The 16135-nt window shown below is 39.5% G+C and overlaps 1 protein-coding gene across 1 annotated transcript; it reads left to right on the plus strand.

Moving 5' to 3' along the window:
- Positions 1-2124: 2124 nt before the first annotated feature.
- On the plus strand, positions 2125-6585 carry LOC107380287 (uncharacterized). Its single transcript, XM_015951454.3, has 4 exons — positions 2125-2243; positions 6234-6293; positions 6371-6501; positions 6579-6585. Exons 1-4 carry the CDS (start codon positions 2157-2159, stop codon positions 6583-6585), a joined length of 285 nt encoding a protein of 94 aa, XP_015806940.3. The 5' UTR covers positions 2125-2156.
- The last annotated feature ends 9550 nt before the right edge of the window (positions 6586-16135 follow it).

Here is a 16135-nt window from a genome sequence, read left to right on the forward strand (position 1 = left end):
TAAATAAAGTTCTAAATTACTTAACTCCCATTCATTGTCTTTGACAGTTGGAGACCCATGGACCAGAGGGTGTGACTTAGGCTCCCTATATAAGTTTTATTTTTAAATTTCTAAAAAGAAAATATGGATAGTCAATAATACAAGTAATAGTTCTTTCTCTGTTTTTTTCCAGATTTTTTTTCTCTTTTGTTTTGTTTTTTCATTACCACTCAGACAGCATTTTGAAGATAAAATCTTTACTCACTAATGAGATAATACCCGTATACCATCAGTACAGTTTTTTAACAGTAAAAGCCCAGAAATGGTGACCCAGAAAGCTTGGTGTTTGCTTTGCTTTGTGCGTGCTGATTTTATCTTTCCTGTCCAGTGATGACAGTTCTCTTACATCACCATTCTTTCAGCAACGTTTGAATTGCCTGAAGGCCCATGATAAACTGCTAATAGACTGTCTGTTGTGGAAAAGAGCAATTTTACTTCATTTCATTCATCAATTTTGTCTACCTGGTCTCAGTGTGTGTGTGTGTGTGTGTGTGTGTGTGTGTGTGTGTGTGTGTGTGTGTGTGTGTGTGTGTGTGTGTGTGTGTGTGTGTGTGTGTGTGTGTTAAGCTAGTTACATTAGAAAAAAAGTATTTAGAAAGATATTTCTTGTCAACCAAGATCAGTGTTTTTCTTCCTAAAGCTGAGCTCAATCTAGAAGGAAAATACAGTAAAACATTAAATAAGTGAATTAATTAATACATGAAAGCTTGACCTGATTGATTGGTAATATTATTGTTACTTGAATAAATTGTATTATTAAGCATAAAGAAGAAGAAGAAGAAGAAGAAGAAGAAGAAGAAGAAGAGGAGGAGAATGAACTGATCAATCACTTGAAGTTTAAACTGATTTTACTAATTTCTGCTCATTAGAGGGCGACAATGCACCAATAGTCACAAAACCAACGAAGAAGTCCAACTCTCAAGCCAATCCTAAACGCTACATGGGAGAAAGCTGTCAGTGAGTAAAAATACTTCAGCTGATCATCATCTGTTGATGTATTTTGATTATCGCTGATGAATGGACGAAACATACAGTTAAATCAAAATGTTTACCACACCTGATCGTTTTATTAAAGTCACCGAAACTAAATAAAAAATTGTTTCTTTTGGAAACCTATTGAAGCATTGTAGATCCGGGGAGGTTCCACAAACTCTGGGTCTATCAGTGAACTCCGAGTTAGCAGCACGACCGGGCTCAATGAATTCACTCAACTCTGAGTATGATCTCCACATCGAGTTAAGCCCGTGTAGGAGCGCGATAAAAGCGGTGATCAATGGATCACCAATACCTGAGCCCACCATGAACGCTTGCAGAAAAAGATCAAGTTATTTCACACCACTGGAGCAGGAGGTCCTCCTGCAGACCTATGAAGAATACGGCCATGTGTTCAGTAAAAAAAGTAACACAGCTGCAGCATCGAAAGAGAGAAAGGCTGCGTGGGAGAAAATAGCTGCCCGTGTTAACGCGTAAGAACAACTGATATATTTATCTGCATTTACAACTGTCGCATAAAAATTAAAAGAACCATTTTCATCTAGGTGCAACTCTTCAGGAGAGAAGAGGACTTGGATCCAGCTAAAAATGAAATACAAAAATTTAATTCAGAAAGGTGAGACTGATTTTCCCCCTTTATTACAGTAAATATTACGGTAACTTAGTCCTTTTTTTAATGTAAAAACTAATTCCCCCTTCTACATAATCATTTTACTAACTTTTTAAACTATTTCAGGTATTTTAGACAGGTTTGAGTCCCACTTTTATAAACTGAGTTGTTTTCAGCCAACAGAAAAAGGGCAGAGGTCCGTAAAACCAGTGGAGGACCTCTGATATCAGCATCTCAAATAGAGGCTGAGGAGCTGACCCAAAGCCAAAACTCTCCAAAAACAGAACCTGATGACATGTCTGAATGGAGTTCATCTGAGATGGTCACTTCCCAGGACACAAGTGCTTATATCGGAGGCAAGCATATACGCGCATACAAGTACACATGGTGTCTGATTTTAATCCTTTTTCTCCTCTTAATAGTTACAGATGGATTCATTCTTTCTGCAAAAGCAGAAGAGTTTGAGGTTGTAAGCACTTCATTCTGAGCTCTTGTCTCATTGGTTCAAAGTTTAATGAAAAGCATTTCCTGTTTCACTTCACAGGAGGAGGAGGAAGCACTGTTCACTGCCATGAGGAGCAATGCGGAGAGAAATGCTGAAGTACATGACATGTCGCCACGATCCCGTCTTTATTCATTCAGTCAAAAACAAACGAGCCAGGGCCGTGCAGAGACCTTTGACGGGGCGGGTGCTCAAAGTAAAAAAGGGGCTCTTATAGAGCAATCCAATAAATTAGGAAATTCAGATAATGAGACCCTTGGGTTCAAACAACATAATAAAAATATATAAATTAGTGTCATTAGTGTTAATGTTAGTTCATAAATAATAGTTTTAGTTTTCAAAGCTGACTTATATCTAGAGATGTTACAACCACATTTTTGCCCCTGATCCGAGTCCAAGTTGTTTGATTTTTGATTATCTTCCAATACTGAGTCCTGTTCTGATACCAGGTGGTGATGCAACGCATTATAAAAGAAGAAAGAAGTCGTCCTTCTGTCTGTATTTGTTATTTTGTTGTTTTAGCCTGAAAAGGTCACTCATTCAGGAAGTACATTTAACAGGAATCAAGATACTTTATTGCTATTGCACAGTTGTACAACCAAAGATATTTTGTGCTTACTAAAGACAGCTCTAGTAAGAGGTAGTAAAATAAATGTAAAATAAATGCAACCACAGAGACTTATCCAGTGTGATCTACGGCTATGTTAGCTGACATCTTTTTCCTGTCTGTAGAAAATTCTTGATCCCATTCCATGATCTTACTGAACTTAACACTAAACATGAGAGCTCTGCTACCAACCTAACAACAACACCCTTTACACAAAGGCACCATCATCACATACGTGGCAGGAGTCTCAGAAACTTAGAAGAATCTTCTCCAAACACAACATTCCGGTAAACTTTAACCCAACAACACCCTCAGACAGAACCTGGTCCATCCAGAAGACAAAACACCCAAACAGAAGCTCAGTGGGGTCGTTTATGCAGTCCAGTGTAGGAGCACTGTCCAGATGTTTACATTAGAGAAACTAAACAACAATTACACAAGAACATAACACAACACAGGAGAGCCGCCTCTTCAGGTCAAAACTCTGCAGTCCACCTTCACCTGAAGGACAAGGGACACACCTTTGAAGATGACAAAGTCCACATTCTGGACAGAGAAGATGGATGATTTGAGAGAGGAGTAAAAGAAGCTATCTATGTAAAAACGTGAACACCCCACTTTAAATAGGGGCGGGGCTTAGATTTCACCTTTCCAGTACCAATAATGCAGCTTTGGTCAAGGTCAAGGTCAATTTTACTTACAGAGCGCATTTACAGCAGCAAAGCTACACCAAAGCGCTGTACAAGGTAAAATAAATCAAGATACAACAAATCAACAATAAAAACCTAAAATAAGATGAGCACACAACAGTCACAATCTATGATAAAAACTGTTAAAAACTATTAAGTTGCTCAAGTCAACCTGCATTAAAAGCCAAATCAAAAAATGTGTCTTAAGAAGGGATTTAAAATGCTCTAGATTCTGTGTGGTCCTGATGTTGAGAGGTAGCTTGTTCCACAGTTTGGGCCCAACCACAGAGAACGCTCTGTCGCCGCGAGTCTTGTGGCGGGTTTTTGGAACTGTTAAAAAGAGCTTGAGAGCTGGACCTCATGGTTCTGGCAGGGACGTAAGCGGACAGCAGCTCAGAGATGTAAACTGGGTTCAGGCCATGAAGGGATTTAAACACAAAAAGTAAAATTTTGAAACTGATCCTGTAAGAGACAGGAAGCCAATGGAGAGAGGCCAGAACCGGGGTTATGTGATCCCACTTGCTGGTTCCAGCCAGCAAGCGAGCCGCTGCATTTTGGACCAGCTGAAGTCGGTGTGGGGAGGACTGGTCCAGGCCAGAATACAGGGAGTCGCAGTAGTCCAATCGGCAAGACACGAACAGGTGGATGACATGTTCGAGGACATTAGCAGGAAGGTATGGCTTCACCTTTGCTATCTGCCTTAAATGATAAAAACCTGATTGGACCACTGCACTCACCAGTCTGTAAAGATTAAAAGAACCGTCTAAAAACACACCAAGGTTTTTAACACAGGGTTTTAGAAAACCAGAACAAGGACCAAGAGGATCAACAGCGTTGTTTAAAAGATTAGAACTTTTTTTTAATCTCATTCAGTTTCAGTCTAGGTCACATCTTCCTGCATCTAATCAACACGATGACTCACCATCAATAGAGGCTAACGACTCATCAGGAGATGGAGAGGCGGGGTACTCAGAGTAGTTTCTGCTCTTTAAATAACAACAGACAGCTACAGCTTATGAGCTTGACTCTCCCATATTCCAGTTAGAACTGACAAAGCTCCTCAGAGGAGAAGTGAAACGTTTTAAAGAAACCAAAGAAGTCCAGTTGCCTTTATCTGAACTCTTTGGAGTAATAGTCAATAATAAAAAATACATAATAAAGTAATAAAACATATATAATTATGCTCACATTCACTTTTACCATCTCCTTGTGGGAGGTGGAACATTTATCACGGTTAACCCTCTTATGACCATAAATATAACAAGTATTTTTTTGTTTTGCTTTGTTTTATGGCTTTAACATTGTAATAAAAGTGTAAAATGTTTGTAACTCTGCTCCTTTTTTTCAGAACAACCTCAGCTTTCAGTGTCTAGTTTGTATTTGTGTTTATGTTTATTAAAGTCTGTAAAACTGCAGCTTAAATGAAAAAAAAAACAGATTTTCTTTACATTTATTACTAAACAGGAACTTCAAAATGACGAGCAAACTATGTCAAAAGAACTACCGATATTTAAACTCAGAATTGTGTTGCAAACACTCAGAAAACAGTGTGACCCCTGACCTCATGTTAACCAGTTTAATGACTGCAGCCTGTCTGTGACCACAGGTCTATGCTCTGGTCCAGAGAACGGGATACAGTAAGATAAATACTAGATAACACTCATAGGCTACTTCACAGCTGTAGCTGCATTTCTACCAGCATTATGAAGATCAATAAGCAGATAAAAGGTTAAATGTAAACATTTCATTACAAAAAGTCAACTAATAAAATTCTGCACTGATAAAATGATATTTTCAGCTAAATAAATATTTATTGTACGTATAAATAATGCTGGAATGAAGCTGAATCATTTAGTAAACAGTTGTGTGTTCAAATAAAAACCAGTGTGACTTTAATCTGTCCCTCCTCATGTCACCATCTACAGAAACAGCCTTCTGGGACACCTGACCAACCAGGTGGATTTTATTTGTGATGTTTCCATAACTTTATAAAAGTTGCTGATGAAGATGATCAGATCATCTCCTCCTTTCGGTTCTCTGCTCTCCCGTCGCGGTTCGCTCCATCTCTTTCTGTGACGCTGCAAAGCTGGTTTCCTTCTAATAGCGATTTTTGGAGTAACATGAATTACATCATGTAATACCCCGTTGGAAAGCTCGTTTTATGTACTTTTAGAAACCGTTTGAAGTATTTTTATTCGATTAGTAATTCAGAAGTTATGACCCGGAGAATCTAGAGTGAGACACATCCGTGATTCTTTGTGAGTTTCTTCAACACTTCAGGAGAAGTCTGTCTCATGTCTCATTTTCTGTCCCAGACATGCAGCTACCTGACTCTGCTCCACACACACTAACCACGGACTCAAACGCATGTAAACAAAAGCTCTGATATTAAAATCTATCCAGCTGACGTGAAGCAGGCAGAAAAAAAACTTACAGGTAGATGAACGCAGACTCCTGTCCGCAGGGAAAACACCGGTCTGTCGTCTCCATGGCTACAAGGTAGAGCAACAGCAAGGACAACCAATCACACGTTAGTATGATGCGGCAGAGCCAATCAGTGAGCTTGTAGGCGGGTCTAAGGGAAAATAGCCTTCAGCTTGAGGCGGCTGCCTCCACATGGTCCTAGTGCCCAATTTGTATCACAGTATAACAGTTTTGTATGGTAAAATCTGACGAACGACCGGAAAAAGGGCACTTTGGGCACTTCGGACAAAAGGGGCAGGGTCTCAAGCACCCTCCGCACCCCCCTCTGCACGTGCCTGAAACGAGCTGTTAATAATTGTTATTTTACAGAGCATGGCTGGCCAGCATCAGGACAGGGATGCATCAACCTCCACTGCACAGCTCGACACAGTGGGTTCTTCAATAACCATCATTTTAATTCTGCATGGGAATCTGTAGGATCTAAATGTCATATGTATGTTCTGCAGTTACCAGTGAAGGAGCTTTACAAGCAACATCTGAAGAAGAGCATTGAAAAAACAGTCATGGAGATTAAGTATTTGGACCGAAAATTGAAGAAAGTAGACCTGGAGATTCTGCTACTGGAGCGCCAGCTAAGGTGGGTTTTCATAGATCATAGGTGATAATTAGTGGAATAATTGTACAAATCTTAAATGTTGCTTTTTGTACTTGTAGGGAATGAAGAAGAACAAATAAATACAAAATAAACCAGTTTCACATTCATCAGAAGGTGAATGGACATAATGGACAAGTTTGATTGTCCTCTTCGTCAGACCAACAGCTTCTTCAGTCTGAGACTACTTCAGATTTGCTGCAACACAGACCTCCACAGAAGATCCTTCATGCACACACCTTTTTGCAATACCTCTGATGAAACAAAGTTAACGATTTTCTACGACTTCTAACTCTCTTTTGGGATTGATAAAGTACTTGTGAACTGAATGCTGAAGCCACACTTGGTTTCATACCTGCACACTCCCTTCGTGGTGTAAACAGAAGCACTAATCCGTTGTGATTTCTTTGGGGTGATGGTGGCACAGGAGTTAAGTGCTTGCCCTGTCATTGGAAGGTTGCAGGTTCGAGCCCCGCTCAGTGTGTCTCGGTCATTGTGTCCTTGGGCAAGACACTTAACCCCCTTGCCTGCTGGTGGTGGTCGGAGGGACCGGTGGCGCCTGTGCTCGGCAGCCTCACATCTGTCAGTGCACCCTAGGGCAGCTGTGGCTACATGTGAATGTGTGTGTGAATGGCTGATTGTGTTGTAAAGCGCCTTGGTGGGTTCCAGGACTCTAGAAGTCGCTATGTCAAATACAGGCCATTTACCATTTTACTTTTGTGAACACTTGTAAATAATCTCTAAGATACTTTTATAGAACAATTTGTCTGATTTTACAGAGTAAAACTTACCTATTGGTAAGCTTGTAAATTTTATTTCTGTACACTGAAACATCCAATCATGTCAAACTGTTCCATTATTTGATCACAAGAGGGAGCCGTTTGCCTTTGAGTAAAAGAAAGGGTCAGACGTCATACTTCATGATTGCTAATGTTTCGTTTTGTTTTTGGAGACTTCTTGTACTTTTTGAGTTTATTTCACAACAGAAAAATCTTTACAAATAACTGAGGAGGCAGAAATATTTATTTTTAACGTGTTTCAGACTAAACCATTTACTCAGATGTTGGAAAATGCAATTATAAGTACTACATTGAGCTGAATCAAACTGTGTATCTGTTTCCTCTGACGTCCTGTTGGGCATCATATTTATCTATATTTATTCCATTTCTCTCCAGGGGACTTGGAGTTTTGGTAACTGAAAAAGCATTTTTATTATATTTCTGATTTTTGTTCATTTGTGTGTGTGTGTGTGTGTGTGTGTGTGTGTGTGTGTGTGTGTTCCATTTTGGAATGTAAAAATACATTTTGATAGAAAATGTTTCTACACAAACTCTGATATTTTAAAAGCTTGTTTTATTTGAACTAAATTCCAGTACATTATTTGTACCCTAGAGTATTATGTTTTTTATTGTGTGCAAACTGTACATTTACCTAAAATACACCTTTTTCTATAGAAAAGGTGTATTTTAGCATTTAATATGTTGAAATTAGCACGTTTTAGTGTTAAAAAGGTTGACACGGTTTGTGTGTTAAAATGGGTTACACATTGAATGTGTTGGAATTAACAAAATGTGTCGTCCCTGAGCACACTCGGCATGTGTTAAAAAATGACACGTGTGCTGTTTTTGACACATCTGTTTTTGCAGTGTAGTAGTTTACCTTCCTCTCTGCTGTGTAGTTAGTTTATTTTAAGGTCAATATGTAAAAACAAGTCAAAAGCCTTTTTTACCCATCCAACCATGTTTGAAACTGAATAGTCCAATAATACTCTGCGCTCTAAGGATTAGCAGCTGTGATGGAATAAAATAGAATAGACTTTATCGATCCCACAGTGGGGTAAATTCATTTGTTACAGCAGCACCAACACTTAGAGAAAAGGAAGATGAAAAAGTAAGATTACAGGTAAACACACAAAGGCAATAATCTACTTTTGTAACCTTCAACCACTAAAAACAACAAATAAAAAGGAAACCTGTGTTTCCAGAACTATGCAGCATAAGGAACATATGTAATGTTGCTTTATATACTTTGATGTGTTTATAAGTGGTGGGAGCCCTCTGCTGCAGGTTTGATGTAATGCAGTTGACATTAACCTTTGACCTGTCTGTTGCAGGAAAGTTAGATATCTGGATTTCAATCCCAAATCTCTGAATTTGGTCCATATGGAGTCACACTCACATCTCAACATTGATATCTACATTTTACATTTCATTTGTTCATTTTGCATCAGAATGGCTTTAAATGTTCACTTTATGTTCAGTTTTGCTGTTTCCGTCTGTATTAAATGCCGCTTGTAACAGGATCCAAAGCTCAAACACTTAGCTTTGATGTTGAGTGCTTGAGGGCCCATTTAGTGACCTGGGCACTGTGGAGCGTGGAGTGTATTCAGATGTAATGTAATCAGTCACAAATAGAAGATATTAACAGATTGGTGCATTAATTTAAATCAGAGCTCTTAAATGGATCAGATGGTTTTGTTCAACGTCCCACAAAAAACCAGCAGAGAATAAAATATTAGTTATTTAAATCACTGGTCATAAATTTAATCCAGAACAACTGGATTCATCATTGCTTAGCACCAGGCCCATTCCAGGGCAGGAGGAGGAGAGACAGGGGGGTGGGGGGCATCGCCACTGTTTAATCTTCTTAAAAGGTGTATTTTGCGAGTTCCCAATAAGTCATTTTATTTGAGTACCATTAGGCGGTTGCGTTGTGCCCGTGTGTCTCTTTCTGTACCTGAATTATCTGACCACTCAGTGGAGGCAGTCATCAGTGAGTGACTCATCCCTGTCTCTTTTCTCCCTCTAATCCCCCCCACCCACCTCACACACACACATACACACCATCACCACCATCCCAAATATAACTTAAACCTCGCATGACGTCATCGGGCCTGTATGATTCAATCAGGAAGACCTCAAGGACAACCAATGTTAATTTCATAGACACAACAATGTACGCTGCTCTCTGATCAGCTGCCCCAAACTCTTTCAGTTCTCAGCCTGTGTGGTGAAAGCATCACATAAAGGTCCCACATAGGTGTTGTGGATTTATTTACTGCTGCTTGACACTGCCATGAGTTTCTGGAGTAAATAGTTTACTTAGTGGCAGATGTCTGCTTTAGCAGATGCACCAAATATTAAATTTACATGAAATTGTGCAACAGTGTTCAGGCAGAACATTAACTCTCAAATGCTGCAACTTCATTTGAACAAATTAAATTTAAAGGCACCGAGTTTATTTATTTATTTCTGTAACATTTTTGCCATATTGCTTGAAATTCTCTTCACATACCAATGGAAACAAATAAATTAAATGTAAAAAAAAATTAACATTTTAAACTTTGTCTCAAATGTACAAACCTGGAAAACCTCATCAAACCCAGCTATTTGATTGGCTCATAACCCATCCATGAAACTGCTCCTCTGAACCGCGCTGCACGAACACCCTCTATGTGCACGCGTACTCAGTGCAGCAGCCAAACAGGAAGCTAGCTGAGCTGCCAATGTCGCGAACAGAATGTCCCGTTTACAGTCTGGTTTGATTTAGGTTGGAAAATGTTGAAGCAATACTATGCTACTTTTTCATATTTTTAAATCGTTTTCTTCACCCAGAGTGTGCCAAAATGACATTTTACAGTGAAATGTCACTCAGACCTCTACCTGCCTCCGTGGCCAGAACATGCAACTTCAGTGTGACAGAGCCTGTTGGACTTGAAAAATATGAGCTGACTTACCTGGCGCTGCAGTCTACTTCCAGCACGATTCCTGCATGTTTTAGATCAAGAACACAGCAGATTTGTTTGATTTAGTGATGAACCGTTCCTGTAGACACCAAGGAAGGCTGGGGAGACGTTTCCGCAGTTACATTAAGGTGTTAAAAAGATGAACGCACATTAAAGAGATAAGTTTCATTTTCAGTTTGACCACAGATAATGACGGACACTGGAGGGTGCTAAAAGCAAGCATGAGAATGTGTGTGTGTGTGTGTGTGTGTGTGTGTGTGTGTGTGTGTGTGTGTGTGTGTGTGTGTGTGTGTGTGTGTGTGTGTGGTGGCTGTGAGCATGCAGAAAGGAGAGTTTGGTTTTAGTTCTGGAGGTTTTGTTAGCGGAGGGCATCCCCCAGGTTGTGATTCTGACGTTACAAATCAACCAAGAATGTTAAAAACAGCCTCATTGTTTACCGTTAAAAAGTCCACATGGGGGGGGGGTCTAGCTTGGAGTTGGTTCTGGAAATTTTTTGAGCGTGTGTGTGTCACAAACTGGTGTTGTACCATTTTCAACCATCAGAGTCGTGGCTCTAGGGGGAGCCTGAGAAAAGGGTAGGACCTTTGAATTATTATCTCTTTTTCAAAATGTAGCCTCCTTCCACTGTTTTTTGAAGGAATCCAGCATCTTTCATCTAATCTTCTCCTTTCCCTTACAAATATGGAGGTTGTTTAATCTCAGTTTCTGCCTTCTGTAAAGCTTTTCAATCTTCACTTCATTTAGCTTCAGCCCAGAATTGTTGCATAAACATTTAAGTTGATAGTAAGTGAGCTATACATTCATGACTTAAAAAACTTTTTTTTTTTGTTCAACTCAAGTTGGGAAGTAAATTAGCTACAATAATTTCCTCTTTAGAGCTGGAGTTAAATTTGTGTTGCAGCAGTTCAGGGGGACACGCTGTCTCAGTGTTATCTTCTCCTACTGTTCGTCTTTCCTGACCGTCTGCTTTTTCCTGATTTCAGTGGAAAAACATTCCTGCTTCTCAGTATGCATATGTGTGTTTGTGTGTTGTGTATCGGCGCGTCGGCATGATGGTACATGGAATCTGCCCTGTAAAGCACCACCAGCCAGCAGGAAGCACATTCCACTTTTTCCTGTTTGCAGTTCTCTCTCATTTCCTGACGAGTGTCTGATAACTTATAAAACCACTTAATCACCCATCTGCCCAAAACGCCTGGTGGCTGACTAAAATAAAAAGCCAGCGACTTCACACGAGTGTATTTTTAGCTTGTTTCTTTACCGACAAGACAAAAGACGATGATGCACGGCTTCTTAGTATTTGTTGAAATATTGGAAAACAAGACTGATGTGATATATGAAAACACAATGGGGTGACTGACTCGGTAACTTATCATGTGAGTTGTGGCATAGACAGAACAAAAGTACGGGGAATTCAGTCTGATGAGTCAGAGCAACATTTTTTTCCTGCGTTACTCATTTTAAATTTGTCTATTTTTTTAGCATTATAAACTCCAACATCCATTTTTTAATATTGTCTTCTAATTCTGTTTCAATTATTTGATTCTATGATGATTGCTTTACTTTTCACTGAAAACATGTTAATGTTGGTGATGATTGGTTGGTCAAGTTTCTTGATAAGTTTCTTCATAAGACTGCTGCTGGCAGTCTTATGATTGATAAAATGATAGGCAACCCCATACTGAACCTCCACATATTCTAAAGGCACATTGAATCTGTACGGTGGGGAGGTATATAATGTATACAATGCTTGTAACGTAGAGCTTAAAAGACCAAGCAAACAGACAGATGTGATCGAAATCGGAAGGTTTTCCACTTTACACTGCACAAACTAAAACCACAACACATAAAATTTTGCCAAGTTTGGCCCACTAACCAATTAAATGTCCCCCCTTTTTTGTACTCTAACAGCACAGAGCACTGATGATGATTTCAATCCAATCATAAAGCTTATAAGGTATTTAAAACCAAATGTTGGCATCTATTAGATGTTTGCCTTTATTTTGCAAACCAACATCATGTCTACACCACTGAATCAGACAGTCACATTGGGTAACTGATATGGGTACACATACCATCATATCTTGGGTATATCTTCATTTTGTGATTCAGTTGAAATTTTTCTAACTTTACTCTTAGATGTCATCATCAGGAGCCCATGCTGCTGTTCCGAAATGTTGATGCCAGTGGTGCCCCTAGGAAAGTTTCATAGGGGTGGCCATGGGGCCACCCAATGAAATTTTGGGGTGGCACACCAAATTGATCCTTGTGGTAACTCCGGGAAAGTTTAGACTGTGGTGATGCAATAAATGCTCCTTCATTCATTTTCATAAATAAAAAAGCATCAAACACAAAAATCTGAGAGAAAAAAAACATTTAAAACATTTTTTTTGATTTATTGTCTTAACAATTATTTTAGGATTTTATAACACCTGTTCTTTCTTTTCTAAAACATCCACAAAACCAACTGTTGAGCAGCAGCGACATTAACATTTCTTTTATTCTGGTTATTTATTATTTAATTAAATGTTTAGTTGTTATACGGTTTTACATGTACAGGTGAAACTCGAAAAATTAGAACATCATGCAAAAGTTCATTTAATTCTTTAATTCAACTAAAAAGAGGAAACTAATATATGGGATAAACACATCACATGCAGAGTCTGTATGTCTGTAAGATTGATTACGCTGCCTCACTGCCACCTAGGATTGACTGAATAGCAGGGGTGTGACCAAGTCACTGCTTTGCAAGTCCCAAGTAAGTCACAAGTCTTTCCAGTCAAGTCTCAAGTCAAGTCCAAGTCAAAGACAACCAAGTCCAAGTTGAGTCCAAAGTCAATGATCTGGAAGTCCAAGTCCTTAACTTTGAATTTTCAAGTCATAATCAAGTCATCTGTCGAACTTCAATTTAATGATGATGATAATAAATAAATTCCAGAATTAAAGCTTCTTAAAGCTTCATTTATTTGCTCAAACAAGCAGAAAGTGCAACTGAAACTGATTATAAACAAAATGCTGCTGCATTTAGCAGAACAAGATCAAACCCAGAACAAAGAATGATTGATGATTTTTGTCCACGTCTTGCCACTTTTGTGCTAAAACATCGAATATGCACAAGTCATCATCAAGTCAACAGATGCAAGTCGATTCAAGTTGCAAGTCATTGGAATTCAAGTCTGAGTCAAGTCATAAGTCTTTATAGATTTTATCAAGTCAAGTCATAAGTCATTAAAAAAATGACTTGAGTCTGACTCAAGTCCAAGTCATGTGACTCGAGTCCACACCTCTGCTGAATAGTGTTTGTTGTTAGGCCTCAAGGGCAACATGCTGGCTTGACTATCACCTGTAAGTCGCTTTGGACAAAAGCGTCTGCTAAATATATAAACATAAACAAAGTCTGATAATATTGTTATAGTTGTGATGATTATGGCTTACAGCTTATGAAACCGCACATTCAAAATCCCAGACAATTAGAATATTGTGAAAAAGTTCAGTATTCTAGACTCAAAGTGTCACACTCTAATTGTATAATGAATCCAAAACACCTGCAAAGGGTTCCTGAGCCTTTAGGTGGTCTCTCAGTCTAAGTTGAATTACTGGCATTAATGGACTTTTGTATAATATTTTACTATTTTTTTAATTTACCAGTATGTCTTCATTATATGAGATAAATTCATGGTTTGTGTGAACATTAATGTGGCTTCTTCCCTGGGGTGGCCAGCAATTTTCTAGGGGTGGCCATGGCCACCCCTTGGAAATGCCACTGGCTGATGCTTGTTTTGTTTTGCTGTGATATGCCGTCTCATGATTCACCATCATGGAAAGAATAGTTTCATTGTTCTGGAGGTGTTGTTTAAGAAGGCATGAAATGAAATGGCTGAGTCATGGTCAGGCTCCAGGTTTGTTTGAGTTGCTCTTAGCTGTGGTGGTGCTGGAGGAGGGGGAGAGGCTGGAAGAGCTCCTGCGATTGTGAGGAACAGACGCTGAGTGGCAGTTTCACTTCCTCGACTCAAGTGGCTGGGAAGATAAAGATTGGAACGAGCCAGCTGGGCTCTGCTGAGATCTGGGCCCTTGGACATCAACAAATCTGAAACATTATGTTGCGTTTCTGTTTAGTAATATGAACATAATAAGCATAAAGCTGCTAATTTTTCAGAACTTGAAAAAGCTGCCTTTTTAAACGTCCTTATAGGTCTTACAGTCTAGTCAGTAAGTGAGCTGTCTAAAGCGGATGGACATCCAAGAAGATGCCACAGCTTCATGGGAGGCTGGAAGCTTCACCTCTCATGTCTAGACAGGAAGACATAAGAGGAGGTAGGAGGTGAAAGGAAGCGCTAATTAGAGCAAGATTAAAGTGATCTTAGTTTATCTATAAATGAGCAGACTCAATCATGGTTCACTCCCTTTCCCACAAGAGTAAACACAGGAACATGCTGCTAATTAGAGTCAGTGAGGCTGAAGGCAGTGTGATGTCAGAGCTGATTGGACAGCTGCAGCCAAACACTGGGCTCAATCACAACCACTGACCTGGGTGTTAAAGCGTAGCTACTTTTACGTGCAAAAACAGAATCTCATTCAGAAACATTAAATGAAATTATTATGTTTGTAAACATTTATTCATGAAGATGATTGCATAATGGTGAAAGTTTATTCCTCTGCAATCATCAGCTGAGTCTGTTAGGCTTTTGGGAGATGCATCCTTAATTGTGTTTTACTGTGAAGCTGTTTAAAACACACTGCTACACATAAAATAATAAAATTACACCAAGTTTTCCTTCTATGACTTCCCTAGAGTACCAGGAAGTAACATCACTTCAGTATAGTGAATTCCCCATCTGAGCCTCGCACGCCAAAAGTCATTGGTTGATTATTTCTTTGATGTGTAACATGGAAGGAATACATATTCAAATGTATAAAAACACACACCTGCATGCTGTTCTGAACTGATTTATCCTTTTAATGTGTCGGTGAGCATGTCGGCACACTGCTTTATAAGTGTTTCTGATCCCATGCTGTCACTTCTACATCAGAATCCCACCTGTTGTTTAAAACATAACTCTGATGATCTGAAAATCATCTTTTTTTTTCTTTGGTGAGCGTAACAAACTCATCCAGCTTCATCCAGATACCTTTAAACACGTTTCACCTTCACTTCTTAAAGCGTCCTTCTTTCTCATGTCAGACGCTAAACTAATTGTTCCTAACCTCACTTAGACACCCTCTACTATCCAGCCCAGTTCCTTGTTTCTGCAGACAGCAATCTCAATCTGTTTGTCTTTTCCTTCTTTGATTCTTTTCCCCAAGAGACATGATTTACTTGTGACGGAGACAAGGACATCTGCCCGTTACTGAATGCCACTGACGCAGGCATCGCCATCTCCTCCTCCTTATTATCCTTCTTCTTCATCAGCCTTCTCCTCCTCCTCCTCATGCCTTACTCAAATTGGGGTCACCACCCTTCGTCGTGAAGGCTGGTGAATCATCAGCGGGACTCTCGCTGCAGTGGGAGGAGGGACTCTGTGTGTCCGGGATGCTTCCATCCTAAATTACCCGGGTAACCCGACTTTGTCTGCTCTCTGCTGTCACACCACTCTGCCGCGCAAACATGACTGAAGAAATACAGAAGAGGAAGATAAATAGGGGACGTGTATCTTGTGAATGGAAAGAAAAAAACTGCAATGCCTCTGTTACATAATCAATGTTTATAGCCTTTTCAAAGTGTGATTAAATGGCCATTTCTCTCACTTAGTGCACTTATCATATTATATCTGGGCTAAAAAAGCTGGTTAGTGTCAGGTCTGGATGAACTAACGACCCCGTCAGCCTCCACTCACTGATCTTCATCTGTACACTTGAGGAAGGGTTTGTTTAAGA

The sequence above is a fragment of the Nothobranchius furzeri genome, chromosome 13, assembly GCF_043380555.1.
Source record: "Nothobranchius furzeri strain GRZ-AD chromosome 13, NfurGRZ-RIMD1, whole genome shotgun sequence".
NCBI lineage: Eukaryota > Metazoa > Chordata > Actinopteri > Cyprinodontiformes > Nothobranchiidae > Nothobranchius > Nothobranchius furzeri.

What these genes read in the sequence shown, in the direction of transcription:
- LOC107380287 (XM_015951454.3), top strand. Translation starts at nt 2,157, where the DNA reads ATGAAAAGCATTTCCTGTTTCACTTCACAGGAGGAGGAGGAAGCACTG. An exon ending in ATGCGGAGAGAAATGCTGAA is followed by an intron (nt 2,244 to 6,233) that starts GTACATGACATG and finishes GTTATTTTACAG; the next exon opens with AGCATGGCTGGCCAGCATCA. An exon ending in CCACTGCACAGCTCGACACA is followed by an intron (nt 6,294 to 6,370) that starts GTGGGTTCTTCA and finishes TATGTTCTGCAG; the next exon opens with TTACCAGTGAAGGAGCTTTA.